This window comes from Diabrotica undecimpunctata, chromosome 2, assembly GCF_040954645.1.
Source record: "Diabrotica undecimpunctata isolate CICGRU chromosome 2, icDiaUnde3, whole genome shotgun sequence".
NCBI lineage: Eukaryota > Metazoa > Arthropoda > Insecta > Coleoptera > Chrysomelidae > Diabrotica > Diabrotica undecimpunctata.
In genome coordinates, this window is record NC_092804.1 from 131,034,748 (window position 1) to 131,060,132 (window position 25,385).

At 33.4% G+C, this 25,385-nt stretch overlaps 3 protein-coding genes across 13 annotated transcripts in view; 2 read left to right on the top strand and 1 right to left on the bottom strand.

Annotated features, from left to right (window-relative positions):
* Positions 1-10,655, top strand: part of Gug (arginine-glutamic acid dipeptide repeats grunge) — a 135,314-nt gene extending 124,659 nt beyond the window's left edge. For 10 of the 11 annotated variants that reach the window (XM_072523476.1, XM_072523481.1, XM_072523478.1 and 7 more), the window contains 2 exons: positions 3,188-3,260; positions 6,788-10,655. In XM_072523476.1, coding sequence (XP_072379577.1) covers positions 3,188-3,254 — 67 coding nt within the window. In that variant the 3' untranslated portion in view covers positions 3,255-3,260; positions 6,788-10,655. Of the gene's footprint in view, positions 1-3,070; positions 3,261-6,787 lie in introns of those variants that run through there. The other variant, XM_072523484.1, reaches the window with a different exon arrangement.
* A 1,137-nt stretch (positions 10,656-11,792) lies between these two features.
* Positions 11,793-12,236, bottom strand: LOC140433918 (uncharacterized). The gene has a single exon (XM_072521889.1). It carries the CDS (start codon positions 12,234-12,236, stop codon positions 11,793-11,795), a length of 444 nt encoding a protein of 147 aa, XP_072377990.1.
* Positions 12,237-24,222: 11,986 nt separating this feature from the next.
* LOC140434879 (27 kDa hemolymph glycoprotein-like) overlaps positions 24,223-25,385 on the top strand; it is an 80,998-nt gene continuing 79,835 nt past the window's right edge. The window contains exon 1 of the mRNA XM_072523486.1: positions 24,223-24,452. Coding sequence (XP_072379587.1) covers positions 24,410-24,452 — 43 coding nt within the window. The 5' untranslated portion in view covers positions 24,223-24,409. The remainder of the gene's footprint in view (positions 24,453-25,385) is intronic.

Consider the following 25,385-nt stretch of genomic DNA (forward strand, 5'->3'; position numbering starts at 1 on the left):
AATCAGACCCATGAACTAAAGAAAAAAATCGTTCTTGGGTGGGCAGCATATGGAAAACTGAGAGAAACTTTTAAAAGTGAGCTGCCCACATGCATGAAGAGAAAAGTATTTGATCGATGCGTCCTCCCAGTGTTGACATACGGTGTAGAAACACATACTTTAAAAAAAGCCTTAGCTACCAAATTCAGATTTACACAGAGAAGAATGGAGCGGTCCATGTTAGGAATAACTCTGCGAAACAAAATAAAAAAAGTGAGGTCAGGAGAAGAACCAAGGTGACTGACGTCATCGAAAGGATAGCCAAACCAAAATGGAGATTGGCAGGACACATTGCTGGAATGACGGATGGGCGATGGACAAAGAGGTTATTTGAGTGGAGACCAAGGGAAGACAAGAGAAGCGTCCGTTGACCACCTACACGATGGGCTGACGATTTAAGAAGAAAAAATAAAAACTGGATGAGAATGGCGTAAGATAGATGGGGTTGGAAACTCGAGGAAGGGGCCTATTTTCAACAGTGATTTTTTTATGCTGGATGATGATATAACATATCTAGCATTTTTAATGTATTTTAGCCGTACTTTGCCATGGCATTATTTGTAAATTAAAATAATAAAATTTTACATAAGATAGAATAGTTTTTAACTATCCACCCTTCCATGCATACAGGAAGGTACCCAGCAGCCGGACTATAACTCTGTACGATTTATAACAAGTCAGCGGCTGGCTTGACTTGAATATGTTCGGAGACTAAATACAAAGAAAATCTTAAAATTTAAATCGGTAGAAAGACAAAAGGGAGGAAGATCCAGAATACTGTTGGCCGACGAAGGGGGCAACCTTAGACTTAGAAACATAAGAAAATTGAGAAGGACGCCAAAGAGGTCTGAATAGTGGCAAATAGCCAGACAGTCAAAGATTCCACCAGGATTATAAGACCAAAAGGTGAAGACGAAGAATGAATACTTATTGTTCAATTACATCATTTTATTATTGGTCCCCGTTAGTTATTATCAACTGCATTATTGGCAATAACCAATATGGTAATAATTTTTTATTAAAAAAAATGGTTCATTTATTCTTTTTATGTTCCTATTTGATCTTATGTTTTCTATAAAGTTATCTGGTTATTCTTTCTTAATCATTCACTCTGTCTGTAAGGATGTAGTGAAGGCAATGACGTTCCACGGAAAATGTAAACATATTGTTTTCCACCTGCATCATATTATCATAACCATTAAAACTGTTACAATCATGTGATATTCCAATGCAGTCTGGTTGGTACGGGTAAGACGCTACTATACCTGGACAAAAAATGGAGAGGATGGGCAATATTTAGTTGTTAGTCCCAGAACCCAGAGCTCGGATCATGATTTAGTAAAGCCTTCACTGAGAAGAATATGTAGAACGTAACAAATTGCGTTCATGAAGTAAAAAAATTAAATAAATACAAAAATAATGTTGAAATTACAACAATAGACTAAAAACCATATAGGAACGTCACCATAAAAGCTACCAACTCAAAAAGACAAAGAGGTTTGGTATAGATAGTAGCATCCTTGAGTTGGCTTGTAGTCCAGTCGTCAGAGATTGGACCCCTAAAAATCATACGAACAAGCTGAATTTTGCCGAGTATATCAATTTTGGGACCCCAAAAAAGATGCCCAAAAGAGTTTACTACTTTAACCCCCAGGCTTCTCCCTAAAACCCTCCTCGTATTGGGGTAAAAACGGGAAAAAATCGGTTTACCAAGAATCTGTACGCCGTAGAAAAAAATATTTTAAATAAAAAATAATGTAGCTGAGATAATTTTGAACAAAAATGTTTATTAGCACTTTTTGCGTAGAATGAACTATTCTCTTAGAAACAGCACTTGAAGCGACCGGTGATTTTGAATGTTAGTTCTGCGCGCTGAATCAAAGTTAAAATAAAATTTGTGTCAACTCGACGGTAAAAAATTCATCTCTTTTGATCAGAGTATCCTATCGACAAAAATCAAAATGCGTTTTAAAGGTGAAGAGTGCAGCTTTCGTATGCAATTTTTGTATTTGCTCGAAATAAAGTCAGTTTCTATAAAGCTTTTCAATAAATAAACTGCCATTTTTTACTATTCTCGTGAGATCATTAAAATTTATTACTTACATTCACCGGTCGTAAAAAAACGCAGAATTTAAACTTTTATATTACAAACCATTGCACGTCACGGGAAATGCATCCAAGGAGCTGATTTTGGGTGTAATTTATAGCTGAAATTGAAGTACTTTTAAAAAACCTACTGGTTGAATTTAAAACATCAGTTTTAAACGTTTTAGATTGTTTGTAATGTGAAGTTTCAAGCATTTTTTAAGCATATTTCAAATGCCTCACATTTGTTGCCAAAACTCAACTAAAATTTCATGCATGTTTTGAAGGTTAGATTCTAGTTATGGAAACTCCATAGTGGCCGGTCAATGAAAGGTGTACATTGTATTGATCTCATGAAAATCATAAAAAATGGCAAAAATCGCGCCACGTTTATATATTTAACACCTTTATAAAAACTGAGATCATTTGCGGCAACATACAAAAATTGCATACGAAAGCTGCACTATTTACTTTTAAAACGCATCTTGTTTTTATCGATAGGGCACTCAGATCAAAAGATATTGAATTTTTACCATTGAGCTGGTAAAAATTTTATTGATCATTGATTTCGCGCGCGTAACTGGCATTCAAAACCACCGATCTTCTATGGCGTACATATTCTTGGTAAATCGATTCCCCTGTACGTGGGAGATTTTAAGGGAAAGCCCGGGGATAAAAGTGATAAGTTTTTTTGCATCTTTTTTAGCGTCCTAAAATTGACATTTTTGGCAAAATTCAACTTGATCGTATGATTTTTAAAGGTTAAGTGGCATTTTGGTCTCTGACGACTGGAGTATTGATATAAAATATAACGTAAGCTTAGTTATAACAAAAATATATAATTATTTTTCTCAATACACAACTACACATGTTTTAGAACAAGTGCTCAAGTTATTCGCTTTTGAAAATGCCTAGTCACTTAGTTTTTTTTTTCCTTATTTTTCAGGCGAAATTTTATTGAAATGTAGTGTTAGATGGTGAAAGTGGTTTAATATTTAGAAAATAGAAAGTAACGGCCTTCGGAAGAATGGTCCTCTATATAATAGTAGTTTTCACATTTTAGGCAACAAAGAGAACGCGAACTTAAAGTAAGAGCTCTGGAAGAGGCTGCTAGAGGATCCCGACAGTAAAAGCAGGTGATATATTTAGAATAAAATATTTTTTATTTATGTTGGTTAGTTTATTTGTAAAAATATTGGATTCTTATTAATTTACTATTTTACATCTAGTTGGTTTCCTTTTTGTCTTCACTTCCGTACAGAACCGTGTAATTGTGAATCAATCTATTTTCCTTGTATTATAAGGCGAAGTAGATGGTATTTGGGTTCTCTAATTATATGGCCGGGGTATTCTGTTTTTCTTCTCTTTATGATATCCCCTTTACATGCAGCCATTGCTGCTGCTACTAGTGTTGCCCACTGTCCTGTCCAAAATAATTCCACTGCAGCATTTAAGGCAAATGACTGTTTACATACAGCTACTACAGTGCTGCATCAGTGTACCATCAGCAATGGAGGTAATAGAAATTACTGCGGCGACAGCTCTGTGTGTTTTAAGTTTACAAAATTATCTTAACGTTTTAAAAACAAATGAGGTAGAAAAAAACCGTAGATGGCGAAAAAGTTTTTTTGTATAAAATCTGAAAATGGCTTCAAACATTTTTTTACAGAGGAAATATGACAAATTGTTTCAATGAACTGACTTGTGAGGAATCCGGATAATTTTTGCAGAATGTAGCGCATATATTTTGAATTTTTGCTTCAGAAAATTGAGCCCATGATAAAAACAGACTAAAGTAAGGATACCAATACCACCAAAAATAAGCTTGGCAATAAACATTACGATATTTGGCCACTGGGGACAGTTACCAAAGTTTGCGTTATTTTTTTAAAGTATCATCACCAGCAATTTCGCTGATTGTGCCGGAAGTTTGTAAAGCAATTAATATCGTTTTAAAGGATCAAATTTAAATTTAAAAGACAAACCGCATCGATTACATTGTGCTTTTTTTGTAGTCTTTTTGTGAAGAGTCCTACAACAATCTCTCACTAGCATATCTCTCACTCAACGATAGTTAACGAAAAATTTACCAAACAATAAACAAATAAGTCCGTGCACCTACAAGACAGCGAGCAGCATGTAAACAGTCACTGTCACTCGCACTGCAAGTCCTTTAATTTCCGTTAAAAAAACCACCAACATTTACGAGGATAGATTGATATTAAACTAGCCTTTGATAGATGGCGCCACTTGATACCGAATTGATTTCGGTGTTGACATGTGCCATTCATGACATGACGTCTGTCAAAATTTTAAGTTTTAAAAACAATTAGTTTGGTTTTTACAGTCGTCAAAAGCAAGCAAATTTGGAAATGGAAAAAGTCGAGTATCGTTCGGTGATTAAGTTCCTCCACAAAAAGGGTAAAACGAATGTGCAAATCAAAGCCGACCTGGACGAAGTTTATGGTGAGGTTGCACCTTCGTTAGCAACAGTAAAATTTTGGAAAGCTGAATTTGTTCGTGGTTGTACGAGGGTTTTTGATGATGAGCGTCCCGAGAGGCCAAATGAAATCACCACGCTGGAAATGATCAACAAAGTCCATGACATGATTATGGCAGATCGTCGAATTAAGCTCCGCGAGTTAATAGAGGTCCTAAACATTTCCTACGAACGCGTACACAACATCATTCACCGTCATTTGGATATGAAAAAGCTATCTGCGCGATGGGTGCCGCGATTGCTGACAATTGATCAAATGCAAAAACGTGTGACCACTTCGGAGACGCTTTTGGCGATGATACGTCGCGATCTGAAGAATTTTTTTCGCCGATTTATCACCGTTGATGAAACCTGGGTGCATTATTACACACCAGAAACTAAAGAACAGTCGAAACAGTGCGTCGAAAACGCCCTGGTTTGGAACACAAAAAAGTGCTCAAGTTTCACCAAGACAATGCACCGGCTCACCGATCGGCCGTCGCCATGGCAAAATTACACGAATTTGGTTATGAATTGGTTGAACACCCACCGTATTCCCCAGATCTTGCCGCCAGCGATTTTTTCCTGTTTCCAAACCTAAAAAAATGGCTCGGAGGACTCCGTTTCGCAACAAATGATGAAGTCGATTCTGCCTATTTTGAAAAGCTCGAGCAAAAGTACTATTCGGATGAAATAAAAAAATTGGAACATCGTCTTACTAAATGTATCGAGCTAAAAGGGGACTATGTTGAGAAATAAATCGATTTAATTCCAAAATACTTGTTTTTTCTATCAAAGGCTAGTTTTATATCAATCCACCCTCGTACATACGTTTACATATTCAAGCTGCCAACTTCTCTGCTCAATTCCCTGCTTACTGCCTCTGAAGTGAGCTGCATGTAAAGGGGGTATGATATTTGTGAGCAGGCGTTCTGAATTCGTCATTTTAAGAACATCTTCATTGGTGGTGTGTACCACCTCAATTCGAATACTTGTAATTTGTTAAGCATTGTAGTTTTTAATGTTCATGTCTTACAGTCATATAATAGGATAGACCACACATAACATTTCAGGACCTTCCTGCGAATATTTATCGACAGGTTTCTGTTAGAGCATATTTTGCATACGAAGTTAGAAGAAATTCGCTGGAAATCGAGTTTTTTGTATTTTTGAATACCTGTATGAATGTTTTCATATACGGCGACTCGAATGGATCTGATTCACATAAGATTTCAACTGATAGTTTTTAATCGTTGTATACGATATTTTTACATTGAACTTTGTTTTTAATAGCTGGTTTAAATATTTTTTAAATAAAAAGAAATATAGTTACTGCCCTTGCAGAGGCGGAAGTATTAGCGAAACGGAGAGACAGAGTTTACTATCCCTTTCTTAATCCTCTACCTCTATTCGTATGTAAAATTAAAAAATTGTACAGATTAACAAAACACCTCACATTGGAGTTAATTTTTTATGGCTCTTGATTTTGTTCGACCATCACTGAACCACCATATTTCATGCCCTTTTTTTTACTCATTTCAGAATTTACAAGAAACGAATTATTTTAGATAAAAAAATCATCATAAAATAGGTTAAGTAAAAATGTCAATTATTCTTATTTTATAGTATTTGAGTTTTGGTAGTTAGAATTTGCAGTGTTGCCGGTGAAAATTCTTCTCAACATTCAGATTCTTTACACGAAATTTGTCATTCGAGTTCAGAGTCACAATTTACATTTAACCAGCTACCAAGGTATTTAAAATGATTTACGCGTTCTATCTCCTCTCCATTAAGCGAAAGCAGACCTTGATCTATATTAATCTTTCCAACTGCCATCTACTTTGTCTTTGAAATGTTAATTTTAAGGCCTCTCCGATAACTTGCTTCACTTACTAGATTTACTAATGACCCTAGAGTTTAAGGTGTTTGTTTTTTTTTTGTCCAGCTTTCTTTGCGTCCACCGCTTTCCCCGATATATCTCTTTTTGGTTCGTTGTGTAGAATTTCGACCTTTATCTTCGTCACATAGTACACTTTTTATTACTATCGGACATGCATGTTAACGTTAGGAGTTTCTACAATACCTGCTTAAAATCGTTAAAATCAATTTTTTTGACCGGTCTGTTTATCTTTGTTTTTATTCAATGTTAATATTTGTTTAAAGTTTTTTTTTTTTGTTTTTTAGGAAACCTCATCTTCGGAACGTGTTCAGTAATGTAAAATCAAATTTTTCAGAAGAATATATCATGTAAAATAAATCTGAATCTTAATTATTCTTATAGATTTTAAATTATAGAGTTTAAAATAGTAAAAATATATACAAAATATTTTCTAAGAGCAAATTTAAGTATAAATACGATTTTAATTTTTTTTATATATATTTTGCATAAAATAGACACAATTTTTCAAATATAGTGTTCGAATTATAAGAAAAAATTAAAAAATACATGTCTTAGTCATACGCAAGGTGTTTCAAATATCTAAAATATTAATTGAGAGGACATACAACAGAAGAAAAAAAAATTGTTTTAGTACACAAGTATTAATTTGTTGACGTGAAAATACGAACACGAATTGAGGAGGTCAGACCAAAAGACACTTCGGCTTTTAGTCACATGGTCACCTTAATATTTCACTAAGAACTCATACTTAAAAAATATTCTTATTTTAAAAGTATGTAGGTCTAATTTTTATTATTTTTTATTGAAAATAAAAAATACATATTAGACAATCATATCGGAAATATTAATACGAAATTTAAAAATTAGAAGAAGAAGTTATAGGAAAGTAGAAAAGGCCAGGACGACATTTACAAAGCAGTAGTTGGATACTGCTGCCGAAGATCGAAAGGAAGATCTTCAACACGATGGGCAAACCAAATGAAGACTATGGTGGAAAAATATCTACATGAAGTCGTCGATCTGGCACATGATCGGGACCAAGAAGACGACAATTTATTAATACTTAGAGTTGTCACCACGCCCTGGCAAGGCTTCAAGGAATGCGTAGGATGGAGGTCGATACATCTAATCCAACCTTTCATCTAGGGACCATCTAGGATCATTTCTTGCAATCCCATATTCATCTAAGCTTCTTATCACTGCTTTGTTTTCTAGTCTATTCACCATATTGATTTGATTTTTTATTTCAAGATGTATGCTTTACACGTGACCACAATGAATTGTGGTTTAATTCCATATAAATACAATATTTAACCACTGATTATTATTATTACTCGGATTTATATCGGGCGACTCCCTAATTAATGGAAAATTTGCTCATCTCAGGCTATCAAAATGATTGAGCTGTGAGGAGACGGCTCTTTTTGTGTTATCAAGCTCCAGTTGTCCTGGAATACATTCCACAAATTTTTTTGATGCCTGTGGACGTCGTGAATAATACCGCATTTTACATTCTTATGAAGATTTTCACCAATACCCAGCTGTTTGATATTCTGTAGGGGGCTCTTCCGAAGGATACTTTTTATTTTCCATTGCTTTCTGATTTATACCTGACGTTATTTATAGTTATCGATTTTCCCATTATATTTAACATGAAGATTACTATTTTTAAGTACCGCCACATGTTAAAGCGTTGTTTGTCGGTTTAGTTTATTAACCAGTATGAGACAAAGTCTATTAAGTACCAATAGTTTGTCTGTGAGCACGGTACTATTCCAGTATAGCTTGTAGTTTTCATTCTGTATCATACTATCAGGGACATTTATAATTGCATTGCTTGATTTGGAGAAGTTCCAGAGTTAGCTCTTGATAGAGTATCTTTTCTACTGAATCATGTCTTTATATTCAAGTGCAGCAAATGCCTGACAGTTGGCAGCCATTCGTTATGAGGTTGGATGATTTCTTGGGCTCCATATCGTCTCCAAAATCCTCCATTTTGGAAAACCTCATTTTTAAACAGCCAATAGTTCGATGCGCTTCATGAGATATGTCCGTCCATATGCGTGTTTTTTCTGTTCACGTCGATCTTATTCCACTTAATTAATAATAGATGTTTGGTGCTTTAAACAAATTTTTACGTTAAGATGTGTACTCAAATTTTATCCTTCATATGTACTCGATTGTCGGTTCTGTTTACATTTACTGATGATAAATTCTCGGCGATTGCTTTATTCCAAGAATATTGTAGACATCATTTTCGTCAGTGGTTTCGTTGTTTTTGCCATTTTGCTTATGGAATCCTTCCTTCGGTAAAATTGTTGAAGATATGCTTTAAGTGTAAAAAATAGAACATTCATTATCATCACTCACCTGTTCGCGTCCATTTCTGGACATATAGAACCACTTTTCTTTTGGCATTATCAACCTATCTGGTTAGCATTGGTTCCTTTGTTGCTCTCCTTCCATTTCGTAATCCGTTCTATGATTTTATTATGGCATTATTTGCAAAATTTTGAAAAAGCTCTCAACTTTAGTAATTGCAAAAAAGTTAATTTTATTATTTGAAAAACCTTGTGTATTGTAAGAAATTACGTTCGAGTTTTAAATTATTGTACAGTCTTCCTTATAAATGAATATTTTTGTACATAGTTTGTATTTAAAGTTTTTAAATTGTACAGGCTTTTTTTAGATTTTAGTATATATGTTCGGGTTTAGTGCTGTAGAACATTGTGTTCCTTTTAAGATTATCTGACCAATAAAAAATTTTATATAAATGTTTTTTACACACGGGGCAACACCAGGCAAGGTTAAACATCTCTATCCTTAAACTTGCAAATGTCAGTGTCAATTTCAGCATTATTGCTAAAGTATACCTATGGTTTTGGCCACTTGACTATAAAGAGGGATGGTATGAAAAACTGTATTATGTTGTTGAGGTTAAGACATCTAAACGAAGATCTCTACTAAATTAGATCAAATTAAAAATCTCTAAAGCATCCCAAGCGCGACATAGGGAATATTGGGCAAAATCCATCAACATTACATTACGTCATCATCTTCTTAAAAAGATGGGGAATTGGAAAAAATATTGTTAATGTAAAAATTAAAGATTCGACATAAGTTTGATATCTTTTTGTAATCGTGAAAAACGACACATCCATCCGATCGTTAATAGCAGTCATATCGTCATATAAAAGTTGGTTAGATAACTTAGACCTAGTTGTATAATGTTTTAGACAAAAGTTAGTTGCTGTTAACATCGATAATAGCACCGCGCTAATGTACAAAAGAGCCCATACATCAGTAGGTACTTGTCCAACGGGTTCAGGCTTTTTTAAAATTACATGTTCTTAATTTTGAAAGCATATGTGAGGTGAGGTAAGTTAAGATTTGAATATGAATATTTATAAATAAACACATTTCGCAATCGTGAAGCAAGCGTATATCTGTGGAAATATATTGTTACTTGATGAGTGTAATCCATAACAGTTTACACTTCTTTGGTGATATTTTTTGGTTAATTATTTTCCATAACATTTTTTTTTAAATCACACAAACCTATTATTATTCCATGATTTATTAATAAAAATGTATATTACTATTGATGGTGATAACGTTTGTAGTATAATATGTGCCTCAATACAGTTAGTCTATAAAGACCTTTCAACTAAAAATGTTTCCTTAAGTTCCGTTGCCTTACGAGAATGTTTGCAGCCAATCGTGCTGCAAATATGAAAAGTAGGGCTACCATAATTTAACAGTTCAAAAAGTATTCTGCTTTCAGTGATTTTACGTTTTACTTCAATCAACTGTATTTATTGTTAATCTATTGCGTTGGAACCTATTCCTTCATGTTTCAATCTATCTTATTCTCATAATTGATGATAAACTGGTGGAATATAATGAAATTACTCTCCATGCTATTAACTGTTTGAAACAGTTCATATTTAGTCACAACAGTAATAATGTTTAAATGTAGCCTTCGTTATTGTGTGTGAAAAAAACATTCATCTATAAATTATTTAATATTTTCTTGAAAGAGAACCAATGTAAAAGAATTTTATCAATTTTCAAAAAAGGAAACAAAATTGTATTGTGATTTTTGAACTTTGCAGTTTGTATCATCATTTATGTTTAATATATTTATATAATTTATACACATTTTTGTACATTTTTTACCTTTCGCCGTGTTTTAAATTTTCAAAAATTATCAATAAATATTTTTTACCAAAGAATCTCTATTTAATATGTTTTTACTGTACTGGGTGTTCAAAAAGAGCTGTTGTATTTGTGCTATTCTTTTAAGTATTTTTATGGAGGTATTTGTATAAATAATTTAAAAATGCTTTTTTATTAGAACCATTTTAAACAGTGTATACTATATGTAAATTAATTTGGGAATAAAATAATTTTTAATACATTTTTTTTATTTGTAATCCTCAAACGTCGCTAAGAAGTTTTTAAAAACATTGGATAATAATGAAGTTTAAACTAACTGCCTTACAAGGAGACTTTGAAGCATCTTTGACATTTCAAGCACATTCTATATTACAATTGAAAATTATAAATTTAAGATTTGTGCAAAGTTTATTTACGAAGTAGTTCATTGTGACCATTATCGTATAGAAGGCGATATCTCTGTAGTTGCGACTACAAGTACATCAAAGAAGAAAAATTAATTCTAAAAAAATAGCAAAGGGTCTAATCGGTACGTTGAATGATTGAATGATTGGTTATCATTATCATTATAGCTAAAAAGGGCCCTTACCCTAATTCCTAAAAACCATTATCAGGATAGTTTTTGTTTCTGTGCAAGTGTTTTCACTGTCATTGCATCGCAATGAACATAAGTTCTGTTGTGACGGCAAGAATTATGGCGCCGTTAGAAGATTGCCACGGCCAGCGCAAAACTGCGAGAAACGTTGGTGCTCCTTTCACACACTAAGAATTTGAACGTTCGGTGGTTTTGACGTTCGGTAGTTTTGACGCACGTTCAGAATTGATTGTGCTTTCACACAAGGCGTCACTGCTGTCGTACTTCAGTTTTAACCGAGTCGTTTACCTTATAACACTAAATATAATTTCGTAAAATAAAAGGTGTAGTGTAGATATGGAGCGAAATCAAATTATAGCGTTGTGGTTACTCTATCGTCGAAAAAAGACAAATAAGAGGGACCGAATTCATTGGATCCATCCTATGAACGCAAAAAGATACGATGTTGGGATGTTGTGAAAAGGAATGGTTGTGAAAGGAAAAGTAACTGGGATGGGAACGCCAGTAATTAGTGTCTACATCGGATTGTAGAGGATGGCTAGTGGCCCTTTTTTGTCTTTTATATTTGATATGGTTTGAAGAACCGCCATCTGGAACTCAAGTATTTCTTCCCCACTAAACTTGCTCAAATGGGGTATCAAACTTTGAAAAAATGCCATGTTCGGGTCAGCTTTTTCAGGGGCTTTTGGTTCCAATTCCTTTAAAATTTTTAACTCTACTTCATCCACTTGTTTGCGCCGCCTGGTTGCCATCGGTTTTTTAAAAATTAAAGTGTTAGCTTCACTTTCAATATTTTGTCTTTCCGTTTGTTCAACTTCTTCAATTTCAAGTGAACTACACACATCATTCCAAGCATTTCTCGTCAAGTTTCTGTCTTTATATATTTCTATTGTTTTGTCCCAAAGAACAGGTCTCGCTTCAACCAATGTTATTAATATTTCACTATAAATTTCAGACATCATAATTCATCACCTACTTTAAACAGCCGCAAAGTGTAAATAAAAAATATACCAAATAACCCAGCAAGGTACCTTCGTGCGACTGAATGACCGTATCATGTAAACGGAAGCATTAAGTCACGTATACTACTAGGGAGGTAAGCACGACACGGCGCCGTCTGTTTGTAGTGGCAGTGGACGGCCTGCACACGGCTATTTCACCGAACGTCTCAACCGCCGTGTAATGTGAAAGGTACCATGTTATTGCTTAAGTCACTATTGGAATGTCATCGTGCGTTCAAACCATCGCACGTTCAAATTCTTAGTGTGTGAAAGGAGCGTTACGGGCTCTTATAAACGTGTAAGAGTGGTTGTATCGTCCAGGCGAGAGATATGCTTAAGCATGTATTGCCGAGAGACTTTTATTTGGTGAAGGGTCGTACATCGTTTGACGCTCGCACGGAGTTAAGTCTTTATTAAAAATGGGACATTGACTGTGCATAGGTACCTGACACTGATTCTTCTTCTTTGAGTACCGTGCCCAACTTTTAGGCGGGAAGCTTCCATAACGATTTGTTGATATCGTTCTTTATCTTGCGCGCATGTAATAATTCATCTGCTGATAAGCCAGTCCATTGATGAAGGTTTCGGAGCCACGAGTATTTCTTCCTACCAATTCCTATTTTTCCGTTGAGTATCAACTGCATTATCCTGTATCTGCTTCCTCTCATTATATGCCCCAGATATCAGATACACAGATTCAAGTAGATCATATTTTACATTTATCAATATTCTTGGAGACGATTCAACATTTATACCTGATAATGCACGGCTCTACACTGCTTGGATAGCTACTGAGTATTTTGATGAGGTCCAAAACATGTTTGGAATGAAATGAAAAGACGTTTTTGGTGCCGAACCCCAGGAATTCAAGAGAGCTTCGCGACATATTGGAGTAGGAATGGAACAATCTTCCGCAGAATGTAATACAGAAATACTTGCTACTGAAGTTCTTAAAATTTCTTTTGTTTAAACAAAAAGTACATCAAATTAAAATTGTCCCTTTTAATATTTAATATTTCAAAGGAAAATTGTTTATTTTCATTACTTTCAATAAACTTTGAAGAACAAAAACGTTCTTTTCTTTACGCAATCTAAACCTAAATCAAAAACTATGTTACAATCGAAAATAGTTTAAACAGAATAAAAATTTTCTAAAATAAATTCAAATTATGGAGTGACCCTAACTTAATGCTCGGCAAAAACACAAACCTTGGAGATTTATTATTTTTATATTTTCCTTTCTCGCTTGTATATCTTCTTAAATTCTTGATAAATTTCCAAGCCTCTGCGATTATGGTACTGCCCATCTATATGTCTAGCTGTTCACATTTTATCTCCCATAACTGATTTTTTTTTGTTAGTTATCTTTTGACTTCTCCATTTATTTTAGCATATTTTCTTCGATCCTCATCGTCTTGCGATTATTATTTGTTGTTTTAAAATTGTATAAATGATAAAATAGTATAATATAGATACGCATATGAGCCCGTCATCACTATTCTTTGTCCCTCTTAGACATACCTCTTCCATAAAATTAGTTGTTGTCACGATATAGCAGAAGTTGAACGTATTGCTAGGAGTCAGTTTAGTATGGTTGACAATAAAATATTGCAGAAAACCATATCTTAAGCTTATTACAAAGTCATTTGTTTTTGAGTGGTGTCGTTAAGTTTCGAGAGGTATCTACCATAAACAAATAGACCAAAACAAAGGGATATTTATTTATGGGTATATCTGCTACCTACTTTTGTTAGTCATCCCATCGAATAGAAAAGACTTCGTAATGACATGCAGATGATATGTGTGTTATAGTGTATATAGTATATTTGAAGAATAAGCTGGAGTAAATTCTCAGAAAAAAAACTAAATTGTTAAGCATATTTTAGTATGTGTGCTTTTCGTACAACGTCAATATTTTAGCTTATTTTACGTTGGGTTTGACTATTTAGATAGAAATTTTTCCATGTCACATGGACTATCGTAAAATTTAAATACCTGCTATTGTTAGAACAGTAGTGTAGGCATTGTGTAAGCTAGGGTTTTTCAGCTGGTCATAGACGTACTTTAAGGGTATTACATTATTTGTTTCGGTTTGTTAGATGTTTAAACCATTTTCAAAGCATATTATATTTATATAAATCTGTTTATTTTAGTAACGTTATTTATAGTTATTTTTGTCGATATGATAATGACCCATTAAATAACAAGAAATAAAGAAACTCTTAAAATACATAGGTATTCAATTAATGGTCTTTTGATAGTTTAGATAGAAAAAGTCGATTAGCGAAAGATGGTTTCTGATAAATGTGAACGCTATCTTAAATAGTATAAATTTCAATTTTGTTTGGAAAACCAATGATTAATAAAATGGTTAATGGTCTTTAAATAGTCATTCAATAATATCAGAAAATTTTTGTTTAGTCGATTATAAGCGAGTGAAGAGATCTGACACAGTTGTTTTTTGCAAGAGTGAATAGTGATTTTATAGAATATGGAATTAACGTGTGATTATACACCAGTTAAAAAATGAAAGTTGAATCATTTATCACTTAACGAAAAGACTGTTATCCCTAACGTCTACAATTATTTTAAGCAACACAATCCTTCCAATACTGTTGATAGTATAGTTGAAATTTCGTCTAAAGTAATGGGATATTCAAAATCAACTGTATATAACATTTACAAAAAAAGAAAAATCAGCTGGTATAACGCCACCCAAACCGAGACCAGGAAGACCAAAATTGTCGAAAGTGAATGTGGATGAATTTTTCAAAAATGCAATTGGTAGAATGGTCCACTCATTTTTTTTAACAAACAAATACCAACTTTAGATAAAGTTTTACAAGCCATTACCGACGATCCCGATTTACCCACAATAAGTAGAGAAAAACTTTGGAAAGTTTTGCATGAGTTAAACTTTAAGTATGAAAAAGTGGGCAGACAGTCAATCCTTATCGATTCCGAAGAAATTGTGTGTTGGAGACGAGACTACCTCAGAAAAATAAAAAAAATTTTGGCAGAAAATAAGAACATTTATTATTTAGATGAAACGTGGGTTAATGAAGGGCATACTGTAGGCAGAGTTTGGAAAGACAAAACTATAAAAACATGTCGACAAGCATTTCTGGAAGGATATTCACCTGGTTTCAAGGAACCAACAGGTAAAGGTCCCAACGATTAATTGTTACCCATATAGGTAGTAGGAATGGATTTCTTAAGGAGGGTTTACTTTTGTTTGAATCAAAAAAGACCTGTGATTATCACGAAGAGATGAACGGAGACGTGTTTGAAGAATATTTCGAACAGATGATTGAATTCATACCTAAAGATTCAGTTATTGTGATGGACAATGCAAGTTACCACTCTAGATTAGTTGAACGTTTACCAACTACTCAATGGAGGAATGATGAAATTGCAATGTGGTTAACTTCTAAAAATTTAATCTTTGACGACACAATGACAAAAGCAGAATTATTAGAGCTTGCTAAAATTAATAAACAAAATTATAAAAAATATGTCATTGAGGAAATAGCCAAAAAACGAGGAATTGAAATACTTCGCCTACCACCGTATGATTGCGAGCTAAATCCGATTAAATTAATATGAGCCGAAGTTAAAAGTAACGTTGCTCGAAATAATACAACTTTTAAATTGTCAGATGTTACTATTCTTTTTCATAAATCAATATCCGAAGTAACGACTGAACATTGGCAAAAATGTATTAATCACGTTATGGATATTGAGAAAAATATGTGGGAGCTTGATCATATAATAGATAGCAGTATAGAACCTATAATTCATTCCGGATCGGATAACACTTCGTCTCAAACAGAATATGACGAAGCTTAACTTTAAACTGTAGCTCAGAAGTTTATTTTACATTTGAACCAACTGCCGACAACTTGATTGTTTATTTTTTATTTATTTTTTATTGCTAATATAATTTTCATTCTTATTTCCAATATTATTAGTATTAAGAATATTATTATTTATTAATAGGAATATATAAAAACTTACAGTTTTTGTCTATGTATTTTACGTTTCAGTATAATTTATTGTATTTTATTATTTTATATTAACTGTATGTTTCACAAATAATAGAATTTTTACTCTTTTTATGTGTATCTTTTTATTTTAAACCAGTATTGGATTGGATTAATTACTTTGTTCTAAATATCCAAATAAATTTAACGCAAACTTTTCTTTTAAGATTACGTTTTAGTTAGAAGATGTGCACGCCTATGTATTTCGAGGTGCGAAGATTAGTATTCTGAGAATTTACTCTAGCTTATTCTTCAAATATACTATAGTTTTGTGACAGGTATTACGTATACCACTTGTGAAATATGCCAACCTGGCGTTAGGAGGCTTTGTTTATTTTTTAACGATTTTTTATTAAATCATTTTGTATTGATATTACTATTGATATGATTATTGAATAAATGTTTTTTATATAGGCGAAACTGCTTCTCAACAGGGTAATAAAAACTAAGGTCGGATTCCACACCGAGAACAGATGCGCAACGCTCTAAGACTTATTTCAGATGGCCAGAAAATAAAAGCATTTGCAAAAACCACTCATATTTTATTGTACAATGCACAATGTAGTTATTTTTTTTAATAATTTGGAAACTTATGTCTAGATAGACAGTATATGGCAATGGCACAAAAGTGTATAATCTAGATGAAACCAAAAAATAACCGTTCAGAAATCTTCTAAGGTGCTAGATACCAGGGGACTAAGACAAGTTTCCAAGGTTACCAGCGCAGAAAGACGGACGTTGACAACAACGTGTTATCTTATAAACACTTTAGCGACTGCACTACATCCAGTTATGATATTTCTTAGGCAAATGTTAAGCCACATATGACTGCAGATGATCCCTCATACCGGACCTGAAGATGTGGCTCGAATGTATCACGGATGCTTCCGCTCATATCTCTTCAGGTTCAAGAAAATAGCAAAACGGCTTCGAACAACTGCCCTAACTGTGCTTTGGTCGACACGTGACACATACTTTGTCGGAATGTTTAAGATGAAGTATGGAAAGGCAATAATTAGAGAGGACAAATGGGGTTCGTTTTGAGTATGTAAGACATGATTAAGAGGATAAATGAAGATTAAGATTGAAGAGAGGCTGCCTGAACTGTTTCAGGTGTAGCCACGGGGCGGAGACTACGCCTAGATGAGTATCGAGTGAAGAAGTATTCGTGTGGCGTCCCGTGTGACGAATATGCGAATAACAGATGAGACGTGAGGTGGGTGAAGCGCTGAAAATATGCTTCCACGAGAGCGGAGTGTGCCACATGTAGTGCATTCGACGACCATCTCAGTAGCGGAAAGAGAATCCGAAATAACCAGGGACAAGACCTGGTACCTACCTTATGCAGATTTCCAATCTCCCTCTTAAAATTTAAAAAAGAGGGAAAAAAACGTGACAGATATTGCAATAATTGCATTGACGACATAAATATGATTTTACTGCATTTCAAGCTTTTTGGAAATACAAAAAGAAAACAAAAACAAAAGGCAGGTACGGCTTTGACATTGACTTTTATGTTAAGTTTTTTTACTAGTTATGTGTAGTTTTTATGTTTTATGTTTTTTAAATAAGTATTTTTTTAATAGGTTGATTATGATAAAATGAGTTGTTTTCGTTTCGAAAAGATTTTATTTTGTTTAGAATATTTGGTTCAAGTTTTATAGTATAAATAAATGAGTATAATACTATTCTCCGTTCACAAATTGTTGAGAGCACGAAATGTGCGTCAAACTCATAAAACGGTCTTAAATCATAGACGTTCCTGAGGTGTTTATTCATTAAATAATAATATAATGTTTTAATACTGTTATATATAATATTAATAATATTTTAATACTAATATATTTAGCAAAAATACAATTAAAACTTTCACGGCTAATGTTGGTTATTATATTATATTAATAAAAATAAGAATTTAACCATTAACAATTTTGTAAATAAGAATACCTTATCTCTTTGGATATTTCAATACTAATCTTCGCGTTTAATCACTTTACTAGAAAACCTGGAATTCATATCCGAAGGTAGTATTCGCTGCAAGATAAGTATAATGGTATTCCCCAGATTTTTAATAATATAATGGATATAAAGATGCCGACTTTAGCCACGTGCCTCCTCTGTTCCGTTTATATTTGAAACTTAACTTGAAAGGGTGAAGTTATTACGAACGAAAACAATTTTTTTGTTTAGTACGTTTTTGATCGCATGTAATTTATGGCTCGTCGGTGTTTCCGCGTCTACGGCAGTAATTAGCGTCTCGAATATTTCTTTTGCGAATTATATGCAGTGCGTGAGTGATTTTTTATTCCATATACCTACGAACATATACGTACCTTTCGCTCGTGCTCTTTTTGTTGGATTGTTTGTGATCGCTTCATCATCAACATCATCAAGTTTTACACCGGTACTGTTGCGTACAGTCAGTAAGTTTGTGTATTCGCCAAGAGAGAAGACTATTGTCCTGAACGTTCACGATGCTCTGGTTTCTCAGAATCCCACAAACACTGTTCGCAACATAGCCGAAAGTTGTGCCAACATGACTGGCGTAGGAGAGTCAACTATATATAAGTTCCTATCAGAAAGAAAAAAACACGGTATAGCTAACCCAAACACAAACGAACACTTAAAGAGAGGGAAAAGGCCTATTGAAATTGATGAATTTGCCAAAAATGGTATTCGAAGGAAAATTCATGGATTTTTTTTTCAAAAAAGAAATACCAAACCTAAACAAAATTTCACAAGAAGTTAGAGACGACCCGGATTTGCCTCATATCGGACGAACTAAATTGTGGCAAGTTTTAAAAGAATTAAATTTCCGGTGGGAGAAATCAGACCGAAAATCACTTTTGATTGATCGGGAGGAGATAATATGTTGGAGAAGAAATTATCTAAGATCCATACGAAAATTACGAGCTGAAGGAAGGCCAATCTTCTACCAGGATGAAACGTGGGTAAACTTAGGTCATACTCTAAAAAAATTTGGTCAGATAAAAATATATTAAGCTCCAGGCAAGCCTTTATGGAAGGTTGGTCTACTGGTATCTCCCCACATTCTGGTAAAGGCAGTAGATTAATAATTTCTCACATTGGCAGTGAAAAAGGATTTGTTAAGCATGGTTTGTTGGAATTTCAGTCCAAAAGCACAAAAGACTATCACGAGGAGATGACAGCTGATGTTTTCGAAGAGTATTTTGAGCAGATGATTGAACACATACCACCAAATTCAATTATAGTATTAGATAATGTACCTTATCATTCACGACTAGTAGAAATACTTCCAACGACTGCGTGGAAGAAACAGGATATTCTTGACTGGCTGCGGAATAAGTATCTGCCTTACGAAGATGGAATGGTAAAAGCAGAACTTTTAAAAATTGCCCGGCAACACAAATCTAAGTTCAAAAAATACGTAGTTGACAAAATGGCAGAAAAGCGAAACATCACAGTCCTTAGACTTCCACCCTACCACTGCGAAATAAATCCAATTGAACTCATTTGGACACAAATGAAAAGTTATGTGGCTAGAAAAAATACGTCATATAAAATACAAGCTGTGCGTGAATTGTTATACGAGTCTTTACAACATATTACAGAACAAAACTGGAAAGATGCAGTAAGACATGTAATAGAAGAAGAACAAAAATGTGGGATCTTGATAACATAATTGATGCGACCGTACCGCTAATTATTAACCCTCAAGACGACTCGGAATCCGAAGTTGATCCTATTTATTTTGAATTTGAATAGTTTTCTAATCGTAATTATATAAGGTAAGTAATAGTAGTTGTAATCGTGAGGTATTAAAGGGGAAAGGCGCAAAATGTCGCCTGTCAAAATGTTCAATGTGTTTTAAATGTATCCATTTTTTTCAAATCCTGAGAACACTAAAAAGCATTTTTGAAAAATTTAAAGGCAGAATAAAATATTTATTAGAATAAATAAAAAGTTTCTTTTGCATGCAATATTTTAAATTAAAAATTATACTATATTTTCTCTTTTATTTTCACCCCTGTTACATAACATATTAAAATAAACATTGTAGAAGTTTTCAGAGACTTTCTGCCCTCAGTAATAATGTAATCTTTCATTCTGCGTTTAAATTTTTCAAAAATATTTATTAGTTTTCTCCGGATTCGAAAATAATAGATACATTTAAAACACATTGGAAATTTTGCCAGGCGACATTTGGCCTTTTTTTAAATTCTTTCCCCTTAATTAAATAAATGTATCTTTTACAAATGGCAAGAACCTTTTTATTTTTGAATAAAATAAATAAGTTTTATTAAAAAATACAATTTACATAAGTACAATTGAAAAAATATATTTATTTAGTTCAAATATATGTTTCAATCATATACTATACGACACTGGTCGGTCATCTGTAAGAATTCAAAATACCCTCGTAATAGGATTATAAGGTATTGTATTCCTTCAGATACAAGGTGGGTTAGTCGAAAACATCGTAAACCGTCAGTTTCAGGTTGGTTTTTACTATTATATCGTATTACCTATCCTCTCTGTATTTCAGTTCTCTAATTAGGGTTAAACTTGTAGTGACCTATCGACAAATTGTGAACCAATAATAGTACTAGTACAATAAAAATATTGTACAGTATTTTATTCTTTAGATCCAATATACCCCAGTTTATTCACTGTTAGGTATACACCGATCCAAAGTAACCCAGTCCCGGATTAGAGTGATATTTTCCCAACTTGGTTTTAAACACTATATTTTGTAAATTTACGTATTTTTCACCAACAAATAAGTCGCCTAGTATCAAAATCGCCAAAACGCCTTTTTCCAGTTTTGAGATAGGGTTCAGGGTTCCAGGGTTCTCCCCTGGATTCGTCCCATTAATACCTATTGAATGAGTAACGTTCAGTATTAAAACAGCCAAAATTTTGCCTAAAAAACATCACAAAGTTTGCCTTCCGTTTCAAAGTAACCTATGTTTTGGGAGCTTTCCGTATCAAAACAACCAATGTTTAAAAGAGCCAATCAGGAGACTTTCTTTCATTCATGTGACCTGAATATCGTAAACAAGAAACATGGCCGATTCACTTTAATCAGTGCTTGGTTATTTACAAATTTTTAGCATTTAATAGCACATTAATCGAAATTTAAGAACTTTTAAGTTAATACAAAAAAATGGATATTTCACCCGTGCCAGTAGTAACACCAACTAAATGCCGAAAAAGAATTAGACAACCTGAAAAATGGAAATGTAATGTTAAAAACGTCTCAGTTAAGTGTACTATTTGACTATTTGTAACAGTATGGCTTAAACCTCTATTTGAATTTAAAATCTCTTGTTTTTGACCCACCTATTTTTCAGGAGATCTGAAAACAGTTTTCTTTCTATTTCAGATACATTGGAAAAGTACCAAAACAACCGCAGTGCCAGCTCAAATCAACAGCTTTTGAGTGCATGAAATTGAAACTAAGTGAACTAACAGAAGTCAACAAACGATTCTACTCCAATTCAACAAAGATTGCACAAGATGCATTTATATTAAATAGTATTACAATACAGGATGTAAAAACACGACGTAAGTAGCAAGAAATGCAAGAAGGGAGGTCCAGGAGATCAGTGAAAACAACGACGTGCAAATATCTTATTAATTTAAGTGATAATACGGTTGTAAATGTCTGCCTAAAGGCATATCTGAATATAGTATTTCGTATTACACGACACGACAAGAGTTGAACAATCATTGAAAATTATAAAAAGGATAATAATATACCTATTGAAAGAAGGGGTGGAGAGAGAAAGACAACAAAATTTTTAACTAAGAGGCAAAGTGTTATGGCTTTTATAATGAAGCTAAAATGTATTAAGTCACATTATTGCCGTGGCAAATCCTAACGGAGATATACATTCAAACTGTTTGAAAACTTAAACATTACTAAGCTCTACAGTTTTTACTCAAGTGATCCGTCAAATGAACCTGTTAAAAAAGGCTTTTACCGGTAGGTGTTCAAAAATTTCAATTTAGGCTTTCGTACACCACGTACAGATATGTTTTCCACATGTTTATCACTAGAGGAAAAAATTAAACGATCTGAAGGAGGTGAGAAAGCTAATTTAATATGTCAAACAAGAATCCACAAGGTACGATCCAGGGCATTCTATAATTTACTAAAGGAAGAAAATACCAACATAATCACTTTCTCCTTCGACATTCAGAAAAACTTGTGTTTACCAAAAGTGTCAGACCAGCAGGCATATTACAGCAGGCAGCTTTATTTACATAATTTCATGTCGTTCAGGGATACTCAAAGGCTGCACTTGGGCCTCAGAACTCATTCAGCTATTGCTGGACCGAGAACCAATACGGGAAATCTTCCAATCATGTATCTTCTGCAATCTGACACCGTTTATGCCAAACAGATATGTCAAAGGTAACTACTGTGAGACTTGTGTGTGGAGGTCAAAATAAGAACAGGATTGTGCTTACCATGTGCTTGACATGGTTATGCAAACGAACTTCAGTGAATATAAAGACAATGAAGCTATGATTCCGTGTTAGAGGGCACTCATTTATCCCTCCCGATAGGATATTTGGGCTAATTGAAATAGAAATAAAAAAAACTTGAAGTTGTAGTAAATCCTGCAATAATGAAATGAAAGATTATACCACTGTTTTGTTAGCCGACCAAGATTTTAACTTTTTTTACTGGAAGACAGAGGCAACAAGGCAGTGATATTTTAAACTTACCGAATGTAAACGACTTTATTTGAAGCGATTCATCAAAAAACCTGGAGACATTTTGGTGAATGTAAAAATCTAAACGTTTCAACTGGAGTGTTTCGAAGCTGAATCAAGATTAAATAAAGGTTATCTTGTATCAATCTTATCATACTTGAAGCCAACAATATACAAAATGTCAATCGGGAGAAGTTAAAGGACGTCAAGAACTTGCTTGAAATTGATTTTGGAGACACTTGGCTACAAAATCCAAGGTTGGAATACTACAAAGCACTTCTACAGAACATGGATGTACCAAGCGTACCTAACCACGTGGACTCATTATGTGGTCCACAAGGTAAAGAAAATATAGCACTATCTGTATAATTTCATTAAAATAAAATTAATTTTGACAAGAATGACTTTTTTGACCCATTTTAAATTACTTGGAGGCAGCGAAATTTGTATCAACGTAACCAAAGTTACAGTATTAGTATCACACACGCCAATGTTCATTTTTCTTTTTGAATTTTCTCAGTAGATACTTGACGGACTATAAAAAATGTATGTGAAACAAAATCGTCATTACATATTTAAAAAAAATTATAATAATTAGCCAAATCGTAACCGAAATAAAGCTACTACAGAATTTCACGGTTCCTGTAAAATTGGTCAAGGTGGAGTTTGGTAACTTTGGTAATAGGCGACTCAAATGCTGTTTTCTTTTGAGTTTTAATAGTGACAGACTCTCCACTACATGGACTGGTCCTACTACAAGTAAAATCAAAGAATATAGACGCATATGCGTCTATATTCTTTGGTAAAATCCCATAGATATTGTCTATGTAAAATCCTCTGTTTTCTAATTTTCCAGCTCATAATTTTTATGTTTAATGGAAGATCACTTTTTCTGTACATTATGTTTCAGTTTTATTTGAACAAATCCCTAGACGGACAGACGAACGATACGAAACTCAAAGTTCGAATTTTTTAAATATCTTTATTTCCATGTAAATGTTCCCACACTGTATAATGCGCATATGCATGCTTTATATTCTTTGATACAGTTTTACAAAACACAATTAGTGAGCTAGAATTCTACTCCGAAAGTTTTAATGTTCCACTAGTAACCTGTAGATGGCAATACTAGCTATACGTTACAAAAAATATTGCTTTCTAAAAGTTTTCATCTGGTTTTGCTCCTCCGCAAACGCAAGTCGCAAATACACAGTAAATAAGCCACGGTCCACGGACTCATGAATGACTGCCACTGCCGCGCTGCCAGTCTTTATCTATATGTCGAGGTGTAAATACGTGTAGTTTAAGAATTTTTGTTCAGGACTGAAAAGTGGAATTTACTTTTTTTTAAACTTTTACTGTTTAATACCTAGTATCAAAATGAATGTTATACAACGAGCTGTGATATTTTCCATCGTAATAGGTAAGTCTTCTTTGTTTCTACGATAATGTTAATTATATTTAAATATTTTTATACTTTGACCCTCATGATCTTATCGTATATTTTGAGTAAGTGTATGATTTATTGATCGTACTTAAATGAATAAAATTGATTTAGGTACCTAAAGAGTGTCAGAAAGTATCTATTCTAACAAGCAGTTTTTTGTTTTTTTTTGTCCCTTCATTTACATATATTTCAAAGAACAAATATATTCTAGTAGACTAGACAAGGCGAAACACTCGGGTTCGTTTCGGAAAAATATTCAAATAAGATTTTTTGCATAATCACTTTCAAGAAATACTCCACAATAAGGTTCAAGAGGTCGCCCAGGCGAAAAGTTGTTCAAATTTTTTTAAAAAATTTTTTTAAAGAAATTTTAACAATGATTTTTTTGGCACAGACAATTTTTTTTTTATTTTTTGGGGCATTCTGTACAAGATAGGTCTTTTGTAATTTTTCTATAAACTTAATCGTTTTCGAGTTATTAACAATTTAAAACTGAAAAAAAAACGCAAACTTACGATTTTCAAGGCTCAAAACATAACTAAAAAATATTATTTTTGAATTCACCAATGACCTAAATTCAAATTCAAACCTTGTTCTCTCATTTCCCTATAAGTATTTTGTGCTTATTTAATTTTAAAACATTGTTTTTTAATAGTTAGGACAGGCGCTCGGGCTGCGGCGTGTATGAGAGAGAGAAACAAGATCTATGGTACAAATTTTTGCTGTTTTGAATTCTCATTGTACAAATGAGCTATCGCCCTGCCATGCGCGGTTCATTAACAATTAAAAACAATGTTTTAAGATAAAATATTACCAGAATTTTCATCAGGAGCTGGTATAAGAAGGCTTGAACTTGAATTTAGGCACTTGATGATTTCAAAATTAATATTTTTGGTTGTGGTTTTGAAC